At 40.2% G+C, this 20,176-nt stretch overlaps 1 protein-coding gene across 1 annotated transcript in view; it reads left to right on the forward strand.

The window, feature by feature from the left end:
* ngef (neuronal guanine nucleotide exchange factor) overlaps window positions 1-19,971 on the forward strand; it is a 52,618-nt gene extending 32,647 nt beyond the window's left edge. Inside the window, exons 9-15 of the mRNA XM_030744889.1 lie at window positions 7,236-7,310; window positions 7,661-7,750; window positions 14,322-14,479; window positions 16,837-16,995; window positions 18,281-18,360; window positions 18,438-18,542; window positions 18,683-19,971. Coding sequence (XP_030600749.1) covers window positions 7,236-7,310; window positions 7,661-7,750; window positions 14,322-14,479; window positions 16,837-16,995; window positions 18,281-18,360; window positions 18,438-18,542; window positions 18,683-18,897 — 882 coding nt within the window. The 3' untranslated portion in view covers window positions 18,898-19,971. The remainder of the gene's footprint in view (window positions 1-7,235; window positions 7,311-7,660; window positions 7,751-14,321; window positions 14,480-16,836; window positions 16,996-18,280; window positions 18,361-18,437; window positions 18,543-18,682) is intronic.
* The last annotated feature ends 205 nt before the right edge of the window (window positions 19,972-20,176 follow it).

The following is a 20,176-nucleotide window of genomic DNA, read 5'->3' on the forward strand; positions in this document are numbered from 1 at the left end:
TCCTGGGTTTGAATCCAGCACGTGGCTGGAGTCTTTCCACACAGGCATGGGGAGAACTTATAAACTCTGTGGAGTTTACATCTTCTCCCCATGCTTATATGGGTCTGGGTATTTCCTCCCTCAATCCAAAAAAAGACTCTAAATTCACCATAAATGTGAATGATTGTCTGTTTTTGTATTATGCGGCTTTTATACCTGCCCCATTGGTTTCTTTGCATGCTGAGAGTGACATCGCTGTTTAGGACGCAGGTACCCACTTCCGAACAGTAGGTGTCACCATTTAGAAAAAAAACCCCTCCACATCAGCTCTATTATATGAGGAGATGTTAAAACCAGAAACAAAGAAATTGCGGGGGTGGGAGGTTGTCGGGTTGGGGTGGGGAGGTGGGGAGGTGGGGGGTCAGTGTTTTTGACACACTGCTTACAAAGATTGAGACGTGCACACCAGCCGAAACAACACCAAAGCTGCAGCTTGGAACAGAGGATGTGACATTACTTTTGTCTAACGGTGCCATTCTTCATAGAGAGAACAGTAAGCACAATGGCCCCATTTGGATCCTTTGTTTCTTTATAATTGGAGTCAAAATTTCTTGTAATTTTTTGAAATGGTCTTTAGTAATAGTTCTCCAGTTTTTCTTTGGCCATTAGCTGCTTTTTCACTCATTTTAAGGCCAGTCCTGACCCGACCATTTTCAGGGAAATGTTTTTACCCTGCCCCGAGAGGGGGTATTACTTTTGGTATGTTTGTATTATCATTATTATTGTATTATTATTTGGTGTATTATAACTAGTACACCAAAACTACCGGTCCAATTCATACCAAATTTGCATGAACAATGACCAGTTACCCCTAGATCACCTGATTAAATTTTTGCCAAATTTGTGAATGTGGTAACTCAAGAATGATGCAACTTAGGATGTTCAAACTCACACCATAGATGCATCTACTAAAAATCTCAGAAGAGTTTGAATCTTGGGGCTCTTGACTTCAAGGTAAAGGCCAAAGGTCAGGTTTTCTGAAAATCTTATGAATGTGATAACTCGTAGGTAAAGGTCAAAGGAAAATTATGTTCATGGATAATAAAACCTGTGTGTTATCTCAGTGATTCAGTGCTTGGAAAGTGACGTGTTTATGAGACGAACAACATATAAATCAACTAAGATCCCGTTTACACAAGAATGTTTTCAGTGTTTTTGAAAAGTAAGGTGTTCAGACAGAAACGTTTCAAAAACGATCTCCATTTACACGGAAACACAAGACATTGGAAATGCTGCAGTTCCCGTTGCCAGGCCACAGGTTGGCGGTGTGGAGTCGCAACCATACTGCACATGTGCCAGTACCCCTCCATTTTCAAAAAGTAGTGTTTTCGCCCATTTACATGGAAACCGGAGAAAACGCTCCACTCTGGAACCTGTTTTCAAAAAGTATCGTTTGCACGCTGTTCTTGTGTAAACGAGAGGCCGAAACGCATCAAAACTTTATCGTTTTCATCTGAAAACGTTCTTGTGTAAACGGGACCTCAAACATCTGCCAGGGGTGGGGTTGGTTGTGCCCACCACTACTTGTTTTTTTCTTTTATTTGTTAAGCCACTTAACACTGACCTTTGAATCATTCAAGCATAAGAAAGGTAACCAACTCAAGGGATGAACCAGTGTTGTGTCGATATATAACAGACATTTTGGGAAAACACAATTTTATCTTTTGGCAATTGTTACTAGCAGCCTGTTGCAACAGAACACATGATTTGTTCCTGTTTCTTTACTTTAATCTAAAAAAAAAAAAAAAAAAAAAAAAAAAGCAAAAGATAACACCTTACAGACATAAAAGAGTATTTTGGCACTTACAAGATGATTTCCAAAGACTTATTTGCTGAAAACTTGGCATATCATGACATGGTGTGCAATGCATTTTTTTTTTAATTTGAAGAAACTGGACAAGTGACAAATAAAGAACTGGCAGGCCTAGAAACTCTCCACATCTCATGAACAGTATTTTATATAAATGTCCTTAAGAAATAGGAAAAATCAGACACTGGACCTGAGAGATGCAGCTGGCCCTTCACTTGATCCATTTAATGTTCACCGAAGCTTCATCAGAAATGGTGTGAATGGAAGGGTGGTTATCAAGAAACTGTTCTTAAGGAAAGTAAATAGGGGAAAAAAGGTTGAGGTATGCCACACTGCATAAGACCTGGACTGAAAATCAATGGCAACATGTCTTATGTAGTCATGAATCCAAGTTTGAAGGAGGAGGTCAGGAGAGAATTACAACACTATCTGTAAAACAAGGGGATGCTCTGTCTTGTTTGGGGCTGAATCTCAGCCAGTGGTTTTGGAGACCTTGTCAAATCTGATGGAAATAGAAAAATAGAAAAACAACATCAGGGTTTGATCTACCATGCAATACCATACAGAAAGCTTCATTTTTCAGCTTAACAGTGATCCTAAATACTCTACAAATGCAGTAAAAGCATGCCTGGATAGAGAAACAAGAAACTGAGCGCTGACAGTGTGGAGGCCCTATTGTAACTGCTCTGTTAATTATTATTATTTCAGCAAATGAATGCTTGAAATTTTGTAAATACATCAGGTCTTTACATATTTTGTGAGTTTCACATATGAAGAGTACAAAATGGTTCCATACCACCACCTGTACGTATTCCAAGCACATAAATTGATCTACGCAAATTAAATTTAGTTCTCAAAACATCCCAAGACATACAAAAAAAGTCCATGGAATCTGTCACATTCTGCTGTGGCAGGCAAAGCAGAGGACCCCAATGCAGGACTCAGGAGGCAAACTAAATTTAAACTAAAGCTTTAGTAATTAAACTCAGGAGGTACAAAACTTGACGGGAGCCAGCCTGAGACAAAACAAAACAAAAGTGCGAGCAGTCCAAAAAACAAGCAGTCCAGGCGTTGCCAAGCCCAAGGGAACAGAACAAAAAGCAGCGGCACAAAGACGGAAAAACAGTCCAAAATTGGGTGTTAGAACATGGCAGAACAGAGGCCTAACAGTTCAGATGGGGTCCACCAGGGAAACCACACAAGAGACAACAAAGTTCAGGGGGCCAACTAGGCCAAAGAACCAGACCCACGGGCCGAGGCTCACCATGGAAGTGGAACAGTTCACAAGGCCGGATGCAGTTCGAGCTGCAGGAAGGAGGCAGCACAAGAGGCTGGAAAACTTCAGGGGGTCTGCCAGGGAATCCACAGCAAAAACTAGGCATTTCTGTTCAGGAAGTCACCCGCAGTGCCAGCGGTGGTGAGTAGGCGAAACAGGAGGCCGGCTGCAACCCCAGCGCCGGCTGCAGCTCAGGATACTTGAAAGACTCAGGATACTCAGCAGGGCGCGCAGCCGTCTCCTCTTCCGACTGGGGCTGCTGAGCCTCAGGATACTCGAAAGACTCAGGATACTCAGCAGGGCGCGCAGCCGTCTCCTCTTCCGACTGGGGCTGCTGAGCCTCAGGATACTCGAAAGACTCAGGATACTCAGCAGGGTGCGCAGCCGTCTCCTCCTCCGACTGGGGCTGCTGAGCCTCAGGATACTCGAAAGACTCAGGATACTCAGCAGGGCGCGCAGCCGTCTACTCTGATGACTGGGGCTGCTGAGCAGGCGACTCAAAAGACACTGAGGATTGATTTGGTGGCTCAGATGGCAGATGGCTTGTGGATGGCGAAGCAGAGGCAGATGATGCTGAAGACTCAGGCGGTGAACGAGTTGTAGGTGGCGAGGCTGAATGAGGTGACTGAGGCGGCAGACAAGTTGTAGGTGGCGAGGTTGAAGGCTCTGAAGCAGAGACTGAAGCTAAAGACTCTGAAGTTGAAGTGTTTGACGCAGCTGAAGCTGAAGACCCTGAAGTTAAAGTGGCTGAAACTGAAGGCTCTGAAGCTGAAGACACTGAAGCTGAAGGTGATGCAGATGCTGCTGAAGCTGAAGATGCTAATGCTGCAGATGATGCTGAAGAGGCTGAGGCTGGGGATGATGTAGAAACTGAAACAGCCAACTGATGAAGTGGATCTGAAGCTGAAGGCTTGGACTGGATTATCCTCACCCGAGGAGCAGGAATGGGTGCAGGGGTTGGCTAAATCTTAGCCACCCTCACCCGAGGAGTAAGGACGGATGCAGAAGCAGGCCAATCCATGGCCGCCCCACCTGTGAAAACAAAACAAAACAACGGGTGCAGGAATTAGCCTGTCCTTGACCACTCCCACCCACAGAGCAGGAACGGGTGTGGGTACCTCATAGGAACATAGCGGTCAGTCTCTAGAGAGTCCACAGTCAATAAAAACAGAGCTTCTTCACTTGCTGATTTATTAACAGTGTCAGGACTTAAAGTCTCAGAATTAACAGTCAGTCCAAGAGTGTCAATGGAAGGAAGAGGTGAATCAAAACCAAATATTTCCATAACAAAGTCCTTGACTAGAACTGGTAAGGAGTTCAAAAGCTGGGGAAAGCTAACACAAAACTGCGTAAACGGTGTGCAATGGCTTTCCTACTCCCCTCATTGGGCAGGTCAAGCCATTGTTCACAGAGCTCAAACACGTAGTCCTTAATGTCCTGCTCAGATTTTCCCAAACAAAAACAGTCTTGGAAGTAAACAAGAAAAAAATCCTTATTCTTATCCAGCTCAGAAAACTGCTTTAGTGGCCAATTCATTAGCAATGGTTTCTGAAGACTCAGTCTCTGAATTAATAGGCAAAGCCAAAGATTTACTCACAGACTGCCCGGTGCTGGCACACACGGGCGAGAATGCAGTGATTCCTTGTGGCTGCACAGACCACGCAGCACAGCCAAGCTGGGGCTGTGCAGAGTTCACTGTTGCGGTAGGCAATGGCTGCTGATTTTGCAGCCGAGAGCCACACTTCCTCTTGTCACACTTCTTCCTGCCAGTGAAAGCATGAAACACAGTGGCGAGAGACTCCTTGTCCGCCTCCCACATCCGTGCCTGGAAATCAGCAGGCGAAGAGCAGGCTGGTGGTGATGACGTGGGCAGAGTGATCCGCTGCAGAGGCAAAGAAGCTGCCGTGGAAGACAGCTGGCACAGCTGGCCGCTGAGAGGGGGACAGAGATGAGTAGCACTGTCCAGGTTCCTTCCTCCAGCCGGGACCTCCCAGGGCTACTCGTGTGTCCTGGAAAGGTGACTCATGCACCGGGGCAAGCCAGAGGTTACATCCCCAGCTGTCATTAACATAGTGAATGGCAGCTTGCTGCCACGCACACAGATCAGAATCCGTGGGGTCCATTTTATGGTCGTGTCCTACTGTCATGTTTTGCTACAACAGTCAAGGCAGAGGACCCCAATGCAGGATTCCCAAGGCAAACTAAATTTAAACTAAAGCTTTAATAATTAAACTCAGGAGGTACAAAACTGGATGGGAGCCAGCTACACGAAAACACAAAACTCGAAATACAAAGGCACACAGCAGGTAAGCCAACATTGATGGCTACACTGATGTGGACGTGACAAAGACAAAAGCAGACAATAAATACAAAAGGGCTAACAAGGGAGTGACAACAGGTGGGATAACAGCTGAACATAATTTCAGAGATGAGACAAGGGGAAGCAAAACTAAACACTAAGTGCACAGGACAAAGGACTGTCAAAATAAAACAGGAAGTAAATAAACATGGTACACCCAGACTTGACACATAGTGAGACTGGCACACAGAGGGAACCTAAACACCAAACACAAGGAAACAATGGGAAGGATAACTAAACAGAAAAAAGGGCCAAGACACAGGGACAAAACAGGCACAGGGACAAAACAGGCACAGGGACAAAACAGACACAGGTGCAAAGACACAGGGAAGACAAGAATGAAGGGAAACCAGAATAAAGCACAAATAACATTAGTCAAAAACAGAATACAAAACTACAACAAACTGAGAATCTCAACTAAAAAACACAACTAGAAATACAACAGAAACAGAACCTCATACAAAAAACAAAAATACTTGGCCACCAGCCTGGGACCATAACAGTAATCTATGACCCAAAATGACAGGAAGTCCACCATTTTGATTTTAAAATGCCATTCAGCAATTTTCTGTCTTGTACTTTTTCAAACTCCTAGGAATTATTTGGTCAGTTGAAACTACGAACATGGGCCATGCTAAACTGCGAAGCCTTTGAGTTTTTGTTGAAGTGCGTATCTGTGGCGCATGCTGAATTTCAATCATTTGCCATCAAATTTGTATTTGCTATGATTCGCACATACATTATCCAATCTGCCCCAGTCTTCTCAAGTGTCATCAGGGTCTGCCCCTGAACAAGGCTCCAAGGCAATATTTAAGAATAGTCAGAGCGCACCTAGTGGCAACAGGAAATTACATGTTTTACACTTTGAGGAACAACTTTAAGGTGGTTGAGGAGTGTCATCTAAAATTTGGTTAGGAAACCCTTATGGAGTCGGTTTTGCATTATTTAGAAAACTATAAGTTTTGTCTGAGGGCATGACCCTGGCACCATGGCATATTTAGATGTTTCATCATGAAGCACAAAATTGTTGTAGCTCAAAGACATATTGTTCAATCTGCACCAAACTTCACAGGGCTGCTAAGAGTCAAGCCCTGAACAATTCTAATTACCAATAGTTAGCAATTGTTAGAGAACCACCTATTTGGAAAAGGAAGTGTTATATTTTATACTTTGAAGTAGCACTCCTCCCAAGTTTACTGCATCCACCTCAAAAGTGGTCAGAATAATTTTTGGGCCTTGAGGCATCAGTGTGAAAATTGTGAGTTTAACAATGCAGCCAGCTGATATGGCAATTTGTCGTGAAACTGAAGTTGTCATTGAGGGGCCTCCAAAAAAATCAGCTGTGCCTCTATGTTTCATCTGTATCTGAAGTTAGGCACACTCGTACAATGTCCCAGGATATACGAAAAAGTCTGATGGAGCCATACCCGAAACCCAACAGGAAGTCAGCCCTTTTGAATTTAATGTATCATTTTGGTGGCAATTTTGCAATTTTTAGTCTTTTAGTTTTGAACTCCTAGACATTTTTGAGTTTTCATGGAAGGACATGTTTATAGCAGCACTCCACGTGTCGGCATCACCTACAGCAGTTCCGCAGTTTAGCACAGTTTGACCTCAGCACGGCTCAACCATGGCACACTGAGATGTGTGCCGAGGTGCCAGGGCTCTCTCATCACTGCTTGCAGATTATTATTATTATTAATATTTTTCTAAATTTTGGTTTGGTTTGTTAACCTTTTTTTCTTTGACAGAACATTCTGAAAAAAGCCGAGGAACACACAGAGCGGGAAAAAAATGCCATAAAAGCACATCAGCAACTGGAGAAGGTGAGCAATAATTAAACAACAAATTGTCATAAGACAGAAAACAATACTTTTATATCAGCAATACAAATGTTTTTTTTTATGAAACTGTCAAATTGGAATTAGTCGTGACTATTAGCCCAAGTGCTGCATGAAGAGATAAAATAATTCATTGATTTATGATCTGAAAATCTTTGCATTCTATTTTTAATGACATTAAACACAGCATCCTGTCCTTTTCAGTTGTCAGATAAAACATATCACATAGTAATATAAGGTTATGGTTCATTTATACTGATGGTTCAATATTTTCCTATTTTATGGGAAAAATTAAGTGTTTTTATCTTTGTTTTTTATTTTTGTGTTTTTCTCAGATTGTAAAAGAGTGCAATGAAGGGGTGCGAAAAATGAGTCGTACCGAGGAGCTTATCAGCATTGAAAAAACACTAGAGTTTAAATCCAAGGTAAAATAAATATTTTTTTTTTGCATTTTTAACAGTACTGTAACAGTGTTTCCAATTACATAGTTTGTGTCTTCATTTTCCATTGCAGATTTGAGGGTTTTATGCCCATTGTCATTTTATATTCTTTAATTTTTAGGAATTGGAAAGCTCTAGCTTAGAATGTAAAGCTGGTTGTGGGTTTAGCAGTTTGTTGTCTTTCTCACTTTATGAGCACACTGGGAAAGATAAACTGATGCTGTAACAAAGCAAAGATGGGACTATTTATACACAGAAGGGTGATTCTCCCACAGGTGGGAGGTGGAGTGGAACTGAGGAATGGGGCACAGTTGACATAATCAAGATGATCAACAGATGCGAAGAAAAAATAGGAAAGGAGACAAGACAAAGGGAGAAACAGATAGGGAAACACTGAGAGTACTATGACAAACTCAGAAAAGGAAGCTAAAGACCAAAGACTCCAAATTAGGACTACAGTAAATTAAACAGAAAAAAACTCGATGAAAAAGAAACAGTAAGTGGTACTTAAGAATGAATGCTCAACATTATAGAATGAAAGTGAAATCAGAACAGGAATCAAAAACTCTATCTAACAATAAACAAATACCTTGCAAACCAGTGAAAACAAACAGCAAACTTCTTAATAATAAACAAGAGCCCAAAACTCCAACGTCTCTCCACTGTCCATAGTGGACTGGTAAAATGCTGCAAAAATATTTTTAATCAGAAAATGAATGGAAAAAGTGCAACTGAAGAAATTGACTTTAACCACAAAATCCCCAAAGAAGCATGACTGAGTGTGTGGTAGTAGATAGTAGCATTGTAAATTAAAGCAGTTTATGGGGTGGGGTGGCTGTAGCTCAGGAGGTAGAGCGGGTCACCTACTGATCGGCGGTTCGATTCCTGGCTATTCCAGGCTGCATGCCAGTGTATCCTTGGGCAAGATACTTAACCCGAAGTTGCTCTCTGACGCGAGTGTGAATGTTAGATAATAAAAAAGCACTTAGCTATTAATCATGGAAGTGCTTGTATGAATGGGATAAATGTAAACATGTTGTATAAGTGCTTTGAGTGCTCAGACAGAGTAGAAAAGTGCTATAAAAGAACTAATCCATTTATTTGATAAATAATGGCAGAATAAATGCTTCTAATGAAACAAAGAACCTGTGAAAAGAGCAGAATGCTACAAAGGCGCTCTAAAATCCACTGCACATAGTTTCCACAAAGAATGGACTACAGTGATGTTTTAAGCAGATAATCTTAAATGAGTCTGAAGTTTGTGTGACTACAGCTGTTAATATTTTTTATGAGGTTTCAGGTCCATTGGAACAAACTCAATTAGAAAGGACAGTTAAAATGGTTAAAAAGAGTAACAGTACTAAAACTGTGTAGCTCTCTGAAAAAAATGGAATATCTTTGAAAGAAGAAGCAGGAAGGCCCTCCTTAAAAAGGGAAACAAAACAGCCAGACTGGAATCTGCTAAAATGCATGTTGAACATCACAGTGCTTCTGGTGGAAAGTTAATGCAGTGATGTATAATATTATAATGTTGGTGCCAGAAGTTGGTGCTGTACTTGATATGGTACACATAAAAATACCTTGGTTGTACTACAAACAATATATTATTCTGTTTCATGTTCAGAACAGTAAAAGACAAATGTAACAGTGATTTCCTAAACCTTCTCTTACTGCTTGAGAAAACAACACGAGTGAACTTTAGCCATTGTTGTGTGGTTACATTTACTGTGGAAACAGCAGCTAGCTGGGGAAAGGGTCCCTGTCAGGTCCACAAGATCAAACTACCATCTGGAGAACACAACACATATTCAACAACAGCAGCAGAGGAGGACACTGCTCGATGAGTAGTTATCCCAAACACAGAAACAATAGTGGTCCTTTTTTAAGGGCTTTAACACACTGTTTACATAGTTAAACCCTTGTGTGTGTGTTAGTACATGACCAGGACTTGTTCCAGTTCTAACAAAAACAATGGAAGAACAGCAGTTTTGTGCTTTTCCACTAAGACCGGTTTCTAGCAGCCTCCTAGTAATAGTTCAGTTTTTTCAAGCCTCTCAATATAACACAAATATCTTCTTCAAGATCCAGAAGACCATCTCACATTGTACACAATGTTGTATTACTTTACCCTGTTCCCAGGGAGCATATAGTACTGTAATTTTGCCCCTGTGGTTTAGAAATGTCATAATCTGCATTCTCTGTGGGGTCTGTATCACTCTTGGGGCTGACCCTGTGCAGATTGAGCAAGCACCTCTAGTATTCAAGTTTCTAAGAAAAACAGCCTCCTCTGGCTGTATATTAGTTTATTATTCAAAGTTTTGCTCTTTAATTCCTTTGCACTTATTTTAGTTTGCAGAGAAGCAACATCATCCTTATCAGTAGGTAATTGCAGTTCAGCCTACAAAACCTGATCAGGGCAGGCCTTTGTCTTAACTCAGCTGCTATAATTATATCCAGTTTTCAGGGTATTAATTGCTGCTAGTTAATGCTTTTAATTTCTCTCTATTTTAGACCCAATCTACTTTATAGATCTTGGGAAATTAGCATTATATAGGTAAATTAACCATGCATTTACCTCCTGGCATAATATACAGTTTATATTTATTTTAAAAACATGTAGATGGGCCATTGGGGAATGTAGATGGTTTAGTGCTACTTAGGCTGAATGCATTGCACCTGTTTTTAATTTAGAATGGAAAAGCATGCTGCAAGTGTTGCACCTGCTTTTACATGCCATGACTACCTGATATGATGAAGGATCATACTGTTAGGCATGCTAACTGACTATTTTGAAGCAGGCCTGACTGAATATGAGATTTGTGACTATATTAAATAATCAATAATATTACAAAAAAATCTGCTAACCACAGTAACTCATTAATTTTACTATTGTATACATGATAGAATAATACTAATGATAACAAAACAAAAATTGCTTGAGAAAGTAAATCCATCCATCCATCCATCCATCCATCCATCCATCCGTGCATTTTCTTCTGCTTATCCAGAACTGGGTTATGGGGGCAGCAGCCTAGGCAGGGAAGGCCAGATCTCCTCCCTATCCACCACCTCCAGCTTATCCATTGGAACATGGAGGCATTCCGAGGCCAACCGAGAGATGTAATTTCTCCATTGTCCTGGTCTTTCCCAGGGCCTCATCCCAGTAGGACATGCCCAGAACACCCGTCACCTTGTCAGATGCCTGAACCACCTCCCCCTTCTTGAACATGGGAACCACAATCCTTTTCTGCCAATCCAGAAGCCCCACCCCAAATCCCCATGTGATGCTGCAGAGGCATGTAACCAGGACAGCCCTACAACATCCAAGAACTTTAGGAACTCAGGGTAGATTTCATCCACCCTAGGGGCCCAGCCATCTATGTGTTTTCTTTTAACTACCTTAGTGACGTCACCTCCAGTGATGGGAATGCTGTTGAAGTTCTGCTGGAGGTGGGAGTTGAAATCCGTGGACCAGGGTCTCTGGTCTTATATTAGGTGTGCCAGGCCTGTCTGGCATCCTCCTCCTCCACCTGATCCACCTGATCCACCTCACCACCCGGTGGTGATCAGTTGACAGCTCAGCTCCTTTCTTAACCTGAATGTCCAGAACATACGGCCACAGATCTGATGATAAAACTGACATTGGCCTGCGATCTAGGGTGTTTTGGTACGTACACTTATGGACATTCTTATGTTTGAAAATGGTGTTTGTTATGGACAAACTGTGGTTTGCACAGAGTCCAATAAAAGAGCACCACTCTGGTTGAGATTAGGGAGGCTGTTCCTCCCAATCGTGCCTCCATGTCTTGCTATCATTGCCCAGGTGAGTGTTGAAGTTTCCCAGTAGAACCACATAGTCACCGGATGGAGCACCCCACCCAGTGACTCCAAGAAGGCTAGGTACTCTGAACTGTTGTTTGGCGCACAAGTGCAAATGACAGTCAGGACCCAGTTCCCACCCCAAAGGTGAAGGGAAGCAACCCTCTTGTCCACTGGCAGAAATGCCACATAATGGCAGGACGTTAAGGGGATACAATACCCATCCCTGCCTGCTGCTTCTCACTGAGGGCATCTCCAGACTGGAACAAAATTCAGCCCCTCTTTAGGAGACTGGTTCCAGAGCCAAAGCCATGTGATGAGGTGAGCCTGCCTATATCTAGCTGGTATCTTTCAATCTCATGCGCTGCCTCAGGCTCCTTCCCCAACAGAGGGGTGATGTTTCATGTCCCAATAACATAGCTGGGGATTGGACCACTAGGGCCTCTGCTCCTGACCGCTGCCTAACACACATAGCACCCAACCCCTACTGCAGCTCCTGTGGATGGCAGGCCTACAGGTGGGTGGCCCCATGGTCCTTTGGTTTGTTACTCCTCATGGGGGTTGTATGAATTGCTCTTTGTCTGGCCCCTTACCCAGGACAAATTTAACTTGGGAGACCCTACCAGCGGGCAAAAGTCCCAGACAACATACCTCCTGGATCGCTGGAGCACACAAACCTTTTGACCATGGTAGGGTGGCAAGTTGTGAAGGGGGAGGAAGTAAATAAGAAATACTTTATTTAACCCAAAGATTGGGAGATTATGGTGTTAGAGCAACCAGTTAATAATAAAATACAAAAAAGTAAATAAATCAACATATATATTTTAAAATAAGGAGCTTAAATCTAAAATGCACGTATCGTATGGTATGAGGTGGTAAAAATTTTCACATGTATACATGCATACATACACACATGTACAAAACACATTTACACATACCTACACTATATACCTCCGAATACCATATTTATAGTCACATTCATATATACAGACACTCAGATACTACTTGGTTCTTCCTCATCCAAGTATTTTTAGAATTTTTTTTTCCAAAAATTAAACTGGAAAATGTTTGAACATTGCTGTAGATCTGCTGATCGTTTGCTTTCACAGATAGAAACACAAAAGGTTTTCACTGTTGTCCGTGCTTTACAAGGTTTTAAATTATATTTCCCCCTCAGATTATAACCCCCTTGTATATTTCTTGGTAATAGTTTATTCCATGTGTTATACGCTACTTGTGCAGTGTGATATTCAACTGGGTCCTTAAATTTTAACATATGTAATTTCAAAAATAACATGTTAGTGTGTTTTTGAAACCCTACCTGGGTAGAAGTATTCATAATTGTTGCAGTGCACTTTTGTATGTTATCCTACACCAATACATATGGCAATATAAGAGAACAATAAAGTATATGAAGTGATTTTTCAGCATGACAATGATCCCAAACACTATCAGTCATGGACTGGCCTCCCCAGATACTGGACCTCATCAGTAATTATGTTTGTAGATGAGGGTTCAGACTTTGTTGAAGAAAAGAGGTGGTCATACCAAATATTGACTTTAACACTCATTAGAATTGTACCAATGTTTGTGCATTTTAATAAAGTGCTACACTTACTGCCATTTTCCTAGTAAAATATAAAAAAATGAAGGGTGGCTCAAGACTTTACACAGTACTGTACTGTATTACCAAGTGGAAACAAATAAATAGAAAATAAAATCAGACCTAAAATCAAACCTTAGGTACAAAGTAATACAAAGATGCTGAACAGTTATTTATGGTGACTGAAAAAAATCTTTATAAAAGCTATGAATGAAACCAACAAAGTGCAGTGTCCCCGATGCCAAACAATGCAGCCAGTGTTTTGGTGAAATGAATAATTATAGGATATTACCAGTAAATACTATTGTTGGTAATATCCTCAGCTTCATGAGGTCTTCACCAATGAGGTCATGAGGTCTTCTTTTGGATTTTTTTTTTTTTTTAAACAAGGTGTCCTTGTTAAAGGTTAGGTAGTGGGATTTCTTTACTTTAAAACATATCAGACCATCAATTGTGTATTGCTGAAGTATTGTTGGTACACAGCAAAAACAAAACTACAGTGCACTACTATTGCAACAAAAACACTCAAAGAAAAAAAACAAAAAACATTAAAGTCAGTCAGTCTAAAAAACAATTTAAAAGATTTCTTCAAGTAAAAAAAATATTTAAAAAAATCTTTCACAAGCATCACCCAAGAATAAAAAGATCAAAATTTACTTCTGCTGAAGAGGATAAATTTATTATATTTATCAGCCTAAGAAATAATCTCAGATTGGAGCCCATATCAGTGCTACCCAGAGGTCGAGTAGCAGACTATTTTCAATATCAGCTTTTTGGATTTGGGTTCTCATGCTTACATTGCTAAAAAAGAAGACATCTAATTAAAGAACTGCTCAGGCCAAAGATATGTAATATATGGACGTTATACTAGAGTAAAATGTCTACTTTTGTCTGAGTTTTGGTTCCAACATGTTCGTGTCTCTTTCTGAGACACAGAAAAGATGTGTTTTAGATCACTTATTTATATTTGGGGTGGCTGTGGCTCAGGAGGTAGAGCAGGTCACCTACTAAGTGGAAGGTTGGTGGTTCAATTCCTGGCTGTATGTTTTCACTGTTATCTCTGTGATTGAAATGTTTTCCACATTGGCCAGACCAATTTTGTTTATTTGTTTGTTACTTCTGTTAACCTTGTAGTCTGTGCCCATCATTTCCCACTCACGCTGGTTGCTAAAGAAGGGTGAAGTACAGCTAATGGTTGGACCTAAGAGTACTAGGACCATGAGAAGCCGTAAGCTCCACCAACCTGTCTACCTGTTCCTTTTCAACAATCTGTTGCTGGTCACCAAACGTAGGTAAGGCTTTAGCAAGGTATTCTCACATTAAAGTTATCTGTACATCTTTTAAACAGGTTGAGGTTTCACCTCTTACCATCTTGTGTATGTTTACCACACCTCTCTGCTCTGTAGTGATTAAAGACTGACTCTCCTCAGTTAATTTAACTTAATACTTTCCTATCACTGGTCTGTCATTCTTACCAAACATTAGTGCAACTGCTTTTCTGTCCATTACAGAACAGCAGCATTGTTCAGAAGATAATTCACTTACGTAATGTCTTGAGTGCTTAAAAAGAAGGCAACTGCATTTAAAGGAAGCAGGACACTCTTTCGGGTATCCTCACTAGGGGTTAAATACCGGGGCCTCTCATCCAGTTGTTTTAGAACTGAAGAGCCCTCTTGGATCAGCAGTGAAAGTTATTCATGAACCTTAACAAGTCCAGTTACCTTCCATTTAAGCACTCAAAACTACCACATCCTGGACGACTGAGAACCTACACAGACACTTACTTAACGGTCTTTACTAAACATAAGAAGTTCTAACTAGATAATATTAATGCATTTACAGAACTATAAAGCAAGACCTGTTCCAATTTTCCAAATATCAGGTCACAATTTTATTGCTCTGTGCAAATAATAATGAAGAAAAAATGGTAACTGGTATTAAAATTATTAATAAATTTATTATATTACTGAATGGAGGATGTTTCCTATTAACAGCTGCAGGGGAAACTTTTACTAATCAGTTTTATAGATCACCAAATTAGATTTTGCAGTACAGTAGTAAATATCTCATTTGTCCATTCACCATTTTTTATAGTTTTTGAAATGTTATTTTATATTTGTTCATCCATGTTATTTGTGCAAAAATATCAGTTTATTGACTGAATTAATACTAAATATAGCTGCAAGCAGCAATGAGGGGGCCAAGCAGCAAGACATGACAGTTGCTAGGAAATAAGTTATGAGAATAGCAAGAAGAGGTGTTAAGATCTGCCAGCCAGTTGGATGGTAACACACACCTTTGTTAATTACAGCCCCCTGCTGAATGTGAAAGTTTGCTCACTTCCAAAGAAATGAACAGTCTCTAATTTTTATGTTAGTTTAATTTTAATGGAGAGGGACAGAAAAGCAACCAAATATCCAACAAAAACACATGACATAAAAGTTATGAGTGAAATAAGTATTTGATCCCGAAGTAAAACATGACTTAGTAATTAGTGGAGAAACCCTGGTTGTCAAGCACAGCGGTAAGACATTTCTTGTAGTTGGTCACCAGGTTTGCACACATCTATGGAGGGATTTTGGTGCACTCCTCTCGATAGAAACTCTCTAAATCCTTTAGGTTTCTTGGCTACTGCTTGGCAACTTGAAGCTTCAGCTCCTTCCACAGATTTTCTATTGGCAGGAGACTTTGCTCTTTGTCTGGCCCCTTACCCAGGACCAGTTTACCTTGGGAGACCCTACCAGTGGGCAAAAGTCCCAGACAACACACCTCCTGGATCCGGAGACTGGCTAGGCCACTCCACGATCTTAATATGTTTCTTCTTTAGTCGCTCCTTTGTTACCTTTGTGGTATATTTTGGGTCATTTTCATGCTGGAAGACCCATAAACACACTCATAAAGCTTGTGGAAAGCCTTCCTAGAAGATTTGAAGCTGTTTTAGTGGCAAAGGGTGGGCCGATATCATATTAAACCCTATGGATTAAGAATGGGACGTCACTCTAGTTTATATGTGTGTGAAGGTAGATGAGCGAATACTTTTGGAGATATATAGTGTATCTCTTAGTTGAATGCGATTCAGTTGAACTACACAACAAACTGGTCTAAACTTCAGACCATCCTAGGCAACTAAGATCAACATTGCTTCATTCTTCTAACATGATCCTCAGCTCATCATATTAATATTGACCTCAAAACTTTGTTTCACATTTAAACTGATATTGTCTTCTGCTATATTAATGAAAAGAACAAGATAATTGAGCTCTATCTATCTCTTTTTGTCTCTCCTATACATAAACAACACATGAAACATCTACAGCAGGGTTTTCTGTTATGACATTATTAATCGCCTGACACAATTAATATTGTGCCTGAGACACTGTATTAATTGCCTGAGACACTGTGGGCATCATTTAAATGCTGGTCTCCTGACAACAACCACTTGTCAAAATCAGGACATGCATGTAAAACGGTTTCACTGAAAACTAAAAGCAATCCTTACTAAGGAAGGATTACTGTAGAACTTTTTAGACTACTTTCAAGAAAAGTGTACCAAATGAAATGGAAACTGTATATTTGTTTACATTAAAACAAATCATTTGACACTGTAAAGTAGGAGACATTAATTCTGTCATACTGTTACTGTTATCAGTGGGGACAAATTCCAGGTACTTGACTCATGTACACGGGCCATGTTGAGAACTGAAGATCTTGAAGACCAGGGTCAGCAGCTGGCCAATGTTTTTAATCTTAAGCTGCTTGAGAACCAGGATGAGCGTCAGGTGAACTACATGCTCAAGACCTCCAGTATGTGAGTATTTCAAACAGAATCAGGTCAGGATTCCACTGAGCTGTTTTTGTCATGTTTTCTTTGCCATTTTCATAAAATAGAGTAAAAAAGTGTAGTAATGATGACAATGATGATATGCTTTTGGTGACACCAGGCAAGAAAAATATACATGAGACAGACACATTTGTTTCTACAATAAAATGTACTTAAGCATACACTCCCCTCCAAAAGTATTGGAACAATAATCAACATCTCAGTTTTCATTTCCAGGTATTTACATCTGGATCTGATACACAGTTCAGGAGATAGCACTTTTTGTCTGAAGCCACCCATTTTTCTTGTGAGCAAAAGTATTGGAACATGTGACTGACAGGTGTGTTTTGTTGCCCAGGTGTTTCTTGATACATTAATTATTCAAACAATAAATAGCGCCAAATGTCTACGCACAGTTCCAGATTTGGATTTTGCCTGTGCATTTATAGTTAGAGGAGTAACCAATATAAAAACCAGAGAGCTGTCTGTGGGTGAACGACAAGTAATTATGAAGCTGAGACAAGATGACAAATCAATCAGAGCCATTGCACAAACATTGGCCACAGTCAGTATAACCGTTTGAAATATCCTGACAAAGAAAGTTATCATTGCTGTACTAAATAACAGATGTGGAACAGGTCGATCAAGGAAGACAACAGCAGTTGATGACAGAAACATTGCAAGTGCTGCAAAGAAAGGCCCTAAAACAACTGTTAGTGACATCAGCAACATGAACATGAACTTTTACCAACGTGATGGAAAGGCTAAAGTTGAGATAAAGTGGAGATAATGTCATGGCTTGGGCTTGCATGGCTTCTTCAGAGACAGGTTCAGTAATGTCTTTTAGTTCCCTGTGAAATGTCTCCAATTATGCCACAGAATGCATAAAATCATGAACCTCATTGTGGTCTGTAAAGATGCTTTCAAAAGTGCATGTGGGAAAAAAACAAACTCAAGCATACATGTGCCTGGATCATTAAATGCAGAGTAAGTGCGGGTCGGTAGGGAGTGGGGATAATCATGCTCAACCATGGTCCAAGATGTGAGCGCACCCTTAGAATGTTGTTTTCTAAAAACCACATGTTCAGTGAATTATGTTTCCCTTTATGGAAGGTGTCACGGCATTGATGTTGGCTTAGACCTTACAGGTTTACACTGTTTTGCATACAATGCCTTCTATTAAAAAAAAAAAAAAAAAATTGAACACACCATACAACAACTTTGTAATGGGTTTTCTTTAAGTGATTATTAATCAGTACCATCCTGTGAACAGGAGTGATAAGCTTCGATGGATCTGTGCACTCACTCCTAACCGGCGCACACGCTTTACTTCTACAAGTGCTCACCAAACAGGTGAGACATAATATTGAAACCACAAATACAGTTCTTTGTCCATTGAGATATGAAGTTAAGCCATGTATATTTTTCAGATTCTCCACAGGTGCAGTGTATTCAGTCGTACTCAGCTCAGGAACCAGATGAACTCTCCACTGAGATGGCTGATATTTTAAACCTTCTAGAAACAACAGATGATGGTGTGTAGATACAAAATCTACTTATGTTTGTAAACAAAAAATTTGTTTACAAACATTACTGGATATATATTTTCGTTTGTGCATTTTTTTTCTGTAATTTTGTCTTTGCTCACTTCTGGTCTGTGTCTTCCATGTTCCAGGCTGGATGATGGGTGAACGGCTCCATGATGGTGAAAGGGGATGGTTCCCTAGTCGAGTAGTAGAGGAGATCCAGAGCAAGGAGGTCCGAGCTCAGAACCTGAGAGAAGCCTTTAGGATCCAACAGGCCCATGAAAGTGGCCTTCACACTGGAACCAGGATTGGTGTGAGGGCAGGAAGACATGCCCCAAAAGGCTCCAGTGTCTCCAAATCTTGAATGGAGGGCAGCAATGAATTAAAGTGGTTAATCAGTAACAGTGATGTAACTTTATTCTCAGACAATTACATCTTATGCCTTTGATCTTCACAACAATGAATGGTTTTAGAAATCCTCAACTGTTGTGTGAGAAGGAGAAAATAGAGCACTTGAGTCAACAACCCTCGGCAAGCCAGTGGCATTCCATCAGGGCAAGCAAGGTGGCCATGCTTGTCCAGTGAAATCTAAAAATTGACCAATTAAAACCTACCAAAGTGAAAGCAATCTCTCTCCTTACATCTCAAACAGTGTTCTGTTAGAAACCAAGGAAAGCCTTGATGATGGACAAAGAACATCAAAACCTTCCATGTCTGGTTTAATTAAATCAGCAAGTTGAACAGGTATGTTCATCAGTATGTTCAGCTTAGTTGCTGCTTGCCTTTCTGTAAAAGTCACTGCACACAATTGGTGCAAGCAGTGCACAGGTATTGTAAATGTCTATTGATTGTGATTTGCAGGGTCACACATTTGTGTGCAATGCATGAATTATTAAGTTAAATGTTGTCAAACCCCTAAGCTTGTCAAAAGAACTTTGATAACCTGTAATTATGACAGTGCCACTGATGTGTAAGTCTAGAGCACTTTGCTGCACTCCATTTCTCTACAGACTTTCATCATCTGCTTGGAATGCTCCAAAACTGTACCATAATTGTGATAAACATTTTCTGCACTTTAAAAGAGATTAAAAAAAAGTTCTTTTACCAATAAACAAATAATATATAAGTAATTTGAATAACATGCATGGCTATTGTATAAAAAGGGCCCAGTGTTTTTCTACTCACTGTAACCTCAAGTTGCAACTCCTGTTTTCTGTCAAAGAGCTATTCTGTGTGAAATAACACACAAAACACAAACACTCAAGGAATGTAAAGTCTTAAAGTAATTACTTATAAATAAACTTTATAGAATGCAACTCTATGAACAACTATATATTAGCATGATTTTAAAATTCTGTTGTCACATAATGTGTGTAGAGTAACAAAACATTTCTCATCTTTGGATGTTAAAAAACATTTTAAATATTCAGTGTTTAAAGTAACAATTTGCCTTTAAAAATTACAATTAGCAGTTGTTTATTCATTTTGTAAGATGTAAATTAATGTTAATAAAAAAAAGAGATGTGCCCAACTTGCTGATTTAAACTGATTTTAGTTATGTGAATTTCTTTGTTTAGCCAGTGCAAGGACGAACCCAAATCTCCAGGTGCCCTTGCTGATTTGGTATATGCCAATGGAGCTAA

Source organism: Archocentrus centrarchus, chromosome 13 (assembly GCF_007364275.1).
Source record: "Archocentrus centrarchus isolate MPI-CPG fArcCen1 chromosome 13, fArcCen1, whole genome shotgun sequence".
NCBI classification, from domain to species: Eukaryota; Metazoa; Chordata; class Actinopteri; order Cichliformes; family Cichlidae; genus Archocentrus; species Archocentrus centrarchus.